This window comes from Penaeus chinensis, chromosome 6, assembly GCF_019202785.1.
Source record: "Penaeus chinensis breed Huanghai No. 1 chromosome 6, ASM1920278v2, whole genome shotgun sequence".
In the NCBI taxonomy this organism is placed as follows: Eukaryota; Metazoa; Arthropoda; class Malacostraca; order Decapoda; family Penaeidae; genus Penaeus; species Penaeus chinensis.
The window spans coordinates 30,837,216-30,847,215 of NC_061824.1; the positions used below are offsets into that span (position 1 = coordinate 30,837,216).

A 10,000-nucleotide genomic window follows, 5' to 3' on the forward strand; every position below is an offset into this window, starting at 1 on the left:
ATATATTTATATACGTATATATATATATATATATATATATATATATATATATATATATATATATATATATATATATATATATGTATATGTATATATATATATGTTTATATATGTATATGTATATATATATGTTTATATATGTATATGTATATATATGTTTATATATGTATATGTATATATATGTTTATATATATATATATATATATATATAAACACAGTATATATATATATGTATATATATATATGTATATGTAAATGTATATCATCTATGTTATATATATTTGATATGTATATTCTCTAGATTCTCTATATTATATATATTATTTATTATTATTATTATTATATATGTATTATATGTCTTATATATATTATATATTATTATCATTATATATGTATATTATATGTATTATATATATTATATGTATTATATCTATTATATATAGTATATATATTATATATTTTTATGTATATATTATATATATACATATGTATATATATATATATATATATGTATGTAAATATATATATATATATATATATAAATATATAAATATATAATATATAAATATATAAATATATAAATATATAAATATATAAATATATAAATATATAAATATATAAATATATAAATATATAAATATATAAATATATAAATATATAAATATATAAATATATAAATATATAAATATATAAATATATAAATATATAGATACATAAATACATAAATACATAAATACATAAATACATAAATTTATAAAGTTATAAAGTTATAAAGTTATAAAGTTATAAAGTTATAAAGTTATAAAGTTATAAATTTATAAATTTATAAATTTATAAATTTATAAATTTATAAATTTATAAATTTATAAATTTATAAATATATAAATATATAAATATATAAATATATAAATATATATATATATATATATATATGTATATATGTATGTATTAATATTTGTATATATTCATATTCATATTAGTATTCATGTTCACATTCGTATATATATTTGTATTTATATTTTGCTGCTCTCATTCTAAGTGTTTAGCCTCCATATTTTTCGTTCAGCTATTATTAGCATTCTCAGACGTAAAGGAAACAGAACCTGCCTGGGTCTTGTTTTTGGGTTGCTAACTGGCTCGTTTATGCAACTTGGTTTCTGTCTCATGTTGCAGAGTTGTATTCCTTTGACTGTTTGTTATTCTTATTTTGCTGTTGATTACATTTTTTGATGTTATTACTTTTTTTTGAATTTCAGTGGAATAGAATAATTCATCTGTTGATATGTTCAATGCCCTTCAGTCTGAGGAATGTTTCTGTACATGTTGAGTTTGAATGTTTTTTTTTTTATAAGCCATGTTTTAACTGGAAAAAAAATAATACATCAGTATTGATAAAGGAATAAACAGTTAACCCATTCCCGACAGGCATGTCACGTATGTCCATGCCATGCCCACTGTGAGGTTACTTGTTTGATTGTTTTTACACATGGATGGCTACACTTGTACTAAATCACCAATGAGCCAGTTATGAGTAGTACCTGTCTCGCTCGTTTACCCTTTTCTTTAATTTACGAAAATATTTTACTTCTTATTTTAGTATTACTAATGTTTATGATAAAATTCACAATATCGATATTCATAGCACTAGTAGAAAATACATTTTACTGCCAATTCAAGGAAAGGTGAAATCAGGAGAGGCAGAGCCATCTATGTATAGAGACATTTCACAAAAAATATAAAAAATGAGCACAGCATTTTTTTCCCATTTTTTATTCATATTCCCTGGCGGCAATGGGTTAATATTCTTTGTGCTTACTTGTCGATTACTTCATATCTTTTCAATATTTTGTGTAATTTAAATGAATGTGGTATATAGTTTTCTCTAATAAGTGTTTTAATTACACATTTTAGATAATATAGTGAATATTAACTACAGTTTTTGTCAAGGCTTTACATAACTAACTGATGTTTGGTTATTAATTGTAACTTTTTCACTTGTAGTGTAGAGTACTGATGTAGAGACCCGTTTGAAAATTCATTCAGACATTTGTATTGCTCTAAAACCTTTTCCTTTTGAGTATAGTATTTCATGTTAAGATTCCAGTGTTGTATAATTTCCTCTTAAATGATTTTCTCTCTATATTGTTCTCGTTTTCTCAGGGTGTTCTTTTGTTCTTAAAGCACTGTCTGACTTTATGGTTGAATAACCAGACAAACACTGACGAATTTAAATGATTTTTCTTCCACGACTCTATTGAAGTGTTTGTTTGTTATTTAATGGAACGTAAAATCTTGGTTAGTTATTCTCGTTCATAGCCATTGAGTTTTTAGCATGAGTGTAATTTTTGTGTGTGTGTGTGTGTGTGTGTGTGTGTGTGTGTGTGTGTGTGTGTGTGTGTGTGTGTGTGTGTGTGTGTGTGTGTGTGTGTGTGTGTGTGTGTGGGCGCGTGCGTGTGTTCATGTGTGAGTGAAGAAGATAAGTTAGAGGGAAGAGAAATTTGAATATTCTAAATGATTTAACATAATTATGCATGTGAAAAATAGATAGTTTTCATTGCTATAATGACACAATTGAATTAGACATCTAAATACTAGTTAATTAAGAGTTACCTACAAAAAAAAAAAATGTCTAAAATATAGTAAGATAATTACAGCTTCATTTTTGTAGACATGTAAATTTTTTTGATGCCTAGAAAGCTCTTTTGTAACATTACACTTTTCATCAAGAAGTGGGACCTCATGTTAATATATTTAAAAGAAAGTGAATTCAACTCCATAGTCAAGGAAAATTATCAGTTCTTGCTTTTTGTGAGAAAAAACTTTTGATATTAAGATTCCAATATTTGTCTAATGTAGTTTTGCATCACTGTGTTACAGGATACATCAATTTGCTTTATATGGGAATTCATTAAAACTAAGAGCATTATTTGTATCCAGATTATGAAAAATTCACAGATTTTCAATTGTTTCCATTTTAAATACAGAGGAGTTTTGGCACACTGATCTGTTGTTAAGAATAGATCAGGAATTTAGTGTGATAGCTCTTTAAGCCACATTTAAAATATGAAATGCCAAAAATCCGATAGCTGATGGTCAAAATAACTGATAGTTGATGGAATTTCTTTATGATATTTGATTAGAAGTTGTGACTTACCACTACTAAGTGATTTGTGTGTGTGTGTGTGTGTGTGTGTGTGTGTGTGTGTGTGTGTGTGTGTGTGTGTGTGTGTGTGTGTGTGTGTGTGTGTGTGTGTGTGTGTGTCTTTGTATGTGTGCGTGTGTGTGTGTGTGTGTGTGTGTGTGTGTGTGTGTGTGTGTGTGTGTGTGTGTGTGTGTGTGTGTGTGTGTGTGTGTGTGTCTTTGTATGTGTGCGTGTGTGTGTGTGTGTGTGTGTGTGTGTGTGTGTGTGTGTGTGTGTGTGTGTGTGTGTGTGTGTGTGTGTGTGTGTGTCTTTGTATGTGTGCGTGTGTGTGTGCGTGTGTGTGTGTGTGTGTGTGTGTGTGTGTGTGTGTGTGTGTGTGTGTGTGTGTGTGTGTGTGTGTGTGTGTGTGTGTGTGTGTGTGTGTGTGTCTCTTTGTATGTGTGTGTGTGTGTGTGTGTGTGTGTGTGTGTGTGTGTGTGTCTCTTTGTATGTGTGTGTGTGTGTGTGTGTGTGTGTGTGTGTGTGTGTGTGTGTGTGTGTGTGTGTGTGTGTGTGTGTGTGTCTCTTTGTGTGTGTGTGTGTGTGTGTGTGTGTGTGTGTGTGTGTGTGTGTGTGTGTGTGTGTGTGTGTGTGTGTGTGTGTGTGTGTGTGTGTGTGTGCACACTGTCATAGACATAAATGCATTCATACTTTTTTGTAATGTGTGATCTTGGATAGATGCTTTTGATATCCCATCTACTAACCTTTTTTACAGCTACATTTGGGATTTGATATATTCTTGGTTTCCTCATCACTGACTTTCAACAGGACTAGATTATCTGAGTCGCCTCCTACCAGTACATTCTTAAATTTTTCACGTGTCACAGGACCTTTTTTCTCCCAAGTACTTTAAAGACATTAATTTTTCTCACAGATTTTGTGGCCATGTATTGCAACATCTCTCATTGTATTTGCTTGCTTTTTTCAAGCTTGAGTTTAAAACCTGTGGCATTTCTTTTAGCACTGCCATATATCACTTCTTATGCATTCCTCTTTCGGTCACATCTTGGACACTGCATTGCTTTTAATAATGTGATGAAACAAAATGCACTGGAAAGCATTCTTTGTCACCAGTTTTATTGTAATTATTTTCTTTCCCCTTGAAGTGCCATGCAAGGGTGAGCTGTATTTCATCTTTTCAGACGTGCCCTGTGTCTCACTTAATTGACTTGGGCCAAGGAAGAGTACCGGCTGTAAGCTGTGTGCTGCTCGAAGGCCTTTAGGGTCGCTCGATCTTTGTTTTCAGACTTGCTAAAATGACGTTTTTGTTATTAATATTCAAAATGTTGTTTTTCCTTTCTCCTTTCTTTATCTCTCTCTCTCTTATTTTTATCTTTATTTTTCCAAATACAACAAAGACTTTGTTCTTGCCGCTTTTCCAACTAGATGATAATATAGTTTGGATTATCGTAAATGGGACTCCGCTTCTTTCTTCTGTTTGAGGCTTTGACTTTAATTTGATGTGTTGCCGCACTAGACGTTTGCTGCATAACCTGTCTTAGGTGTTGAGTTGATGGTTGTTCATATTAGTTTTACTAACTGTGTTGACTTGAATTACCTCTGTGGATCATTATTCTAGTGGCTTCAGATTTTCTAGTTTAGAGCGTTGCATTTAAATTGTGAGTAAATTTTCAAGGAATGATATAAAATTTTAGACTGAATAGGCTGTTTTCTCATATAAAGAATGATGTTTTTAATCTTCACGTAATATACACTCTCAGACCTGCCAATTTCAGCCAACTTAAGTATAAGTATATGCTTCATAGACAGAATGGACATCATAGTGAAGGGTAAATTCATGCAATGGAAAGTCTGCCCTGAACAGGATGTAATGCACCAATTGTATTTTTTCCAGTGGCGGTCGCAGCGCCAAATCTTGGAGTTCTCCACGGCTCAGCGCCAGAGCGCAGCAGTCAAATATGGAGACAGTGTTCTTCGGCACACTTGTAAGTCTGTTAGTTTGATAAGAAGTGTATATTTGTATATACATATTTGTTTTCTTTTTTTAAGGTAGGGTAAATGATTCGTTTCATATTCTTTCAGTTGTGAATTGTAGTATTTGGTGATCTTTATTATATTTCCTTGATTTTTCTCTCCCCCTTTCTCTTTCTTTCTTTTATCATGTCTTAAAAAAAAAAAAAATCTAGTATATATTTTTTGTGAAGATTTCATTGTTCTATGTGAATTTTAATTTTCAGCGGGGGTCATTCACTCAGTAATAAGTTCATACCAAATGATTATCTTTTTACTGAAATAATTGTCTTTTTATTGAAGTGCAAGTTCTGATAATGAATTGACAACTTTCTTGCTTGTAAGTTAACTTTCAACAGACTCCTGTACATTGCATATTGGTTTGTTTCATCACATGTAATCAAATTTGTTGAATGAAGACTGACAGTTTTACTATCATTTGTATAGCAGTGACTGAATCTCATCTATCTGTTGATATGCATTAGCATTGGTAACTATGTGACATCTTTCTCTCTAGAGTGGAGTGCCATACTTATTTATGTTAACTCTCTAGGAAGTAGATGCCTTAAAAACTCTCTTGTGGTATTTATGTGACTAAATATTGTGTCTTTTAGTAGTTTAAGGTCTGAAAAGGAGGTTATAATCATCACATTTTTTCAGTAAATTATGTGACTATATATTTTTTTCCCTCTTCTGAGTCATGTAACTTGTGTGATGATATATAAGACTGACTTATGATCTTTTGCTTGATGAGTTTCCTATGAAACACTTTGTGCATATTTATATATATATATATATATATGATATATATAGAATTCTCATAGATTTTTTTCTTTTAAAGATTTAGAAAGAAAAATTAAAAATGCCAAATTATCAAATGGATAGGAAGTTACAAATCTTTGTAGGAAGTAGTTTTGTGTCAGCCATTGACATGGCCTTGGCATCTTAAACTTCACTATTACGTCAGATTCGTTTTGTGTGCAAGAACTCTCGTTTATGGAATGGTCTACAAATGGTACCATATTTACCTGGACTGGCTGCTACACCAGGCAGGGCCAGGCTGGGGTTACTGTGGAGGAGAGTATGTGGTTCTGTATCACTTGTTTAGTGGAGTACCCTTAGTCAAGCCTCATGGTCTGTGGGCCTTGCAAGGTAGATTTTGACGAGGAATCTTTGCCCAGATTTGTACCCAGGGTTGCTTGGAAGCATTTGAAGAAATGACTTTCAACCTCCCCTTTCTCTCCCTCTCCCTCCCTCTTCCTCTCTCTCTCCCTCTCCCTCTCTCTCTCCCTCTCCCTCTCCCTCTCCCTCTCCCTCTCCCTCTCTCTCTCCCTCTCTCTCTCCCTCTCTCTCTCCCTCTCCCTCTCCCTCTATCTCTCCCTCTCCCTCTCCCTCTCCCTCTCCCTCTCCCTCTCCCTCTCCCTCTCCCTCTCCCTCTCCCTCTCCCTCTCCCTCTCCCTCTCCCTTGCAAGGTAGATTTTGACGAGGAATCTTTGCCCAGATTTGTACCCAGGGTTGCTTGAAAGCATTTGAAGAAATGACTTTCAACCTCCCCTTTCTCTCCCTCTCCCTCCCTCTCCCTCCCTCTTCCTCTCTCTCTCCCTCTCCCTCTCTCTCTCCCTCTCCCTCTCTCTCTCCCTCTCTCTCTCTCCCTCTCCCTCTCTCTCTCCCTCTCCCTCTCCCTCTCCCTCTCCCTCTCCCTCTACCTCTCCCTCTCCCTCTCCCTCTCCCTCTCCCTCTCCCTCTCCTCCCCCTCCCCCTCCCCCTCCCCCTCCCCCTCCCCCTCCCTCTCTCCCCTCCCTCCCCTCCCCTCCCCTCCCTCCCTCCCTCCCTCCCTCCCTCCCTCCCTCCCTCCCTCCCTCCCTCCCTCCCTCCCTCCCTCCCTCTCTCTCTCTCTCTCTCTCTCTCTCTCTCTCTCTCTCTCTCTCTCTCTCTCTCTCTCTCTCTCTCTCTCTCTCTCTCTCTCTCTCTCTCTTCTTTGTTTCTTATTTTCCTCTTTGTATGGTAGTCATGTATAGTAGCCATTCCTTGACTCTGTTTTGTCTAATCTTCCTTTAATCCATTGACACTATGATGGCATATACATACATGCCATGTCCACTGTGATTTTAGTTTGTTAATTTTGTTTACACAAAGATGACTTCACAAGAGATTAGTCACCAAGAAGTCAATTACTAGTGTGACCTATCTCATCTGTTTAATCTTTTCCCTGATTCTGTTTTATTTTTATTGTTATTAGTATTTTAATAACATCATGATAATCATAAAGTCAGTAATAATGATAACTGTCAATATCATTAGCATTATAAAAAATCCCCATGATTCAGGAATTGAGGTAATCCATGAAGGGCCTATAATTAACTCCTTTATGTAAACAAAATTTACAAGTCGAAACCACAATGAATAGTACATCCCAGTGGGGTAAAATTCGGTCCTGATTTTAGCAAAATCACAATAAAGATCTTTGTTTTAAGAATGCCCCCTGCTAAACTCTTCAGATAACTGCCGAGGTTCCTTAACAATATTTACCTTTAGTATTAGTTCACTTTAGGTACAAGAACCCTTTTTGTAGCAGGAATTAGTGTTAAAATGTGTAATTTATGTACATAGTCTGATATTTTTCTTCAGAGGAAAAGGACACTTGGATATGTGCTGGTACATAAACAGCTTTACATATTACTTAAATAGTTAATTTGTTAAATTCTAATAGTTGAGGAATGTAAATGCTTAAATATCATTGATTATTATTATTTTTTTTTTTTGGATACAGATGAAAATTATAGAGCTCAAAGCTGAATGCTTTATCAAGCTTAAACCACATTTTGAAATCTCAAGATTATTTGTAACCTATTTCAGAGGGAATTCAAATTTGTGTGTTTACCATACTGTAAAGTAAAGCTCTGATACTGAAAATGATTGCAAGAGAAAAAATGATGAAGTATTAAAACCACAACTGTTAATAGCACTGTCATTGGCAGAATATGGTACCATTTAGGATCAAGATACAAATTAAATAATTGATGAAAATGATACACAAGTTTTTCATGGAAGAAAGCTTTCTTTAATTCTCTGGGTATTGTGGTAGAAACTAAAGCCTCCATGCTGTAAATAGAATAAAAAGTGATAGGCTTTAATAGCTTTCATGCTTTAGATAATATCTGAGGAATTCATAAATTATTTCCTCATGTGTGTGTGTGTATATATATATAGTATATAAAGTTCAAGATTTGCATAGTTGTGTCATATAACTATGAATTAAATATGATACATGTATTATATCCATTCATGGTTATAGTAATCTGTATCTTGATATTGTACTATCAGTATGACCTAACCACCACACTTACATAACTGTACCCCCCCCCCCCCCCCAACAGAATAGTACAATCAAATGTGGCGGTGGGGGAGGCAGCAGTAGTGCGTCGTGGCGTCTGGCGCAGGCCCGAGCCACGCACCGCACCATCTGCACGCTCCTGTTGGCAGCCCACACTGCACTAGCAGCCGAGCTGGAGACCATCATGTCCATACTGCCACCATGGGCCACCAGTGCCAATGCTACCAACACCACTTCCACCACTTCCACCCCACCCACACCCCAGCCTACAAGGCTAAAGGTGGATAATTTGTCAGATGTTGCAAAGGTGAGTGCCTTCTACTTTTTCCTCTTTTTCTTCCTCTTCTCTTTCGTAATGTTTGACTGTGAAACAATTACCATATGATGTTTTGAATAGACCATTTTTGCAATAAATAAAATTGTTTCAAGTCTTCATCAGATTTAGTAAAACTTTGTCTTGATCTTAATAGAAAGTCATTTTCACTGCTTTATAAGAATTGTGATAGTTTTGTAAATCTGTAAATGTATATCTATGGCTGGAAGTTCCACAAATCAAGCTGTCATCAGCCCCAACCAGTTTGGTGTTTTAGGGAAGCTTAGGGTTTGATGTCCCCTCCCCCAACCAACACTGCCATGGTCCACGGACACCCTCCTTCAGATGATGTGGCCCTAGGTGACCACTCACATGGCCTATGCCAATGACAGGACCTGAAAATAAAGTTATGATCAGATCAATCCTGTTTTAGATGCAACTGCTGATAAATATTTATAGCAGTAATGCGAATTACATAAGCAGACTAAGTTTTTCTATCTATCAAGGTGGTATAATTCACTTTCCATACTTAGTCTTTCCTTGATATTTCATAAAATCACCATAGAGGACTTTTTGTTCCTTTCATGTTTATTTTAAAACAATTTCTGTTGATCTCATAGCAGATATTGATTAGATAACTTGTTAAGATTTTTAAAAAAGATTACAAGGACTTATGGAATGTGTTTTTATTATTAACATAAGTTGCTATATGAATGAATGCATATACAGTACAGTAGTTTGTATTAACACTTAGCTGGTAAGCTTGCTAACACTGTTGTGAGACTTACTGCTTAGATACATGTATGTCATCATAGATTTTCACCCACACATGCACTCAGGAGTGTTACTTCGCCCTTATTGGGGGACAGACACCGCGTTTTGACCGTCGCAGTAATGACAGGACAAGGGTAAATGATTATGCTATAATCTGTCATTGCGCATCTAACTCTGCATGATATTTAGTGTTATTTTTATAGTTTGACTATTATAGCTCTTAGTTTTCATTTTTTTTTATTAATTGTTGTTCTTTACGAGGGATTAGTGATTTATAGTTTTTTCTTTTTAGCTGAACAGTTTTTTTAGCTTCCCTCTCAGTCTTTTGTTTTTTTTCCTTTTCTCTCTTTTTTTCTGTTTCTTGTTTTTCTGTTCCATTTTTCTCTCCCTTTCCTTCTCTTTTCAATTCATCTCCAATCTCCTTCTC

The 10,000-nt window shown here is 34.3% G+C and overlaps 1 protein-coding gene across 1 annotated transcript in view; it reads left to right on the forward strand.

The window, feature by feature from the left end:
• Window positions 1–10,000, forward strand: part of LOC125026296 — a 27,750-nt gene that overhangs the window by 5,407 nt on the left and 12,343 nt on the right. The window contains exons 2-3 of the mRNA XM_047614617.1: window positions 5,037–5,127; window positions 8,530–8,793. Coding sequence (XP_047470573.1) covers window positions 5,101–5,127; window positions 8,530–8,793 — 291 coding nt within the window. The 5' untranslated portion in view covers window positions 5,037–5,100. The remainder of the gene's footprint in view (window positions 1–5,036; window positions 5,128–8,529; window positions 8,794–10,000) is intronic.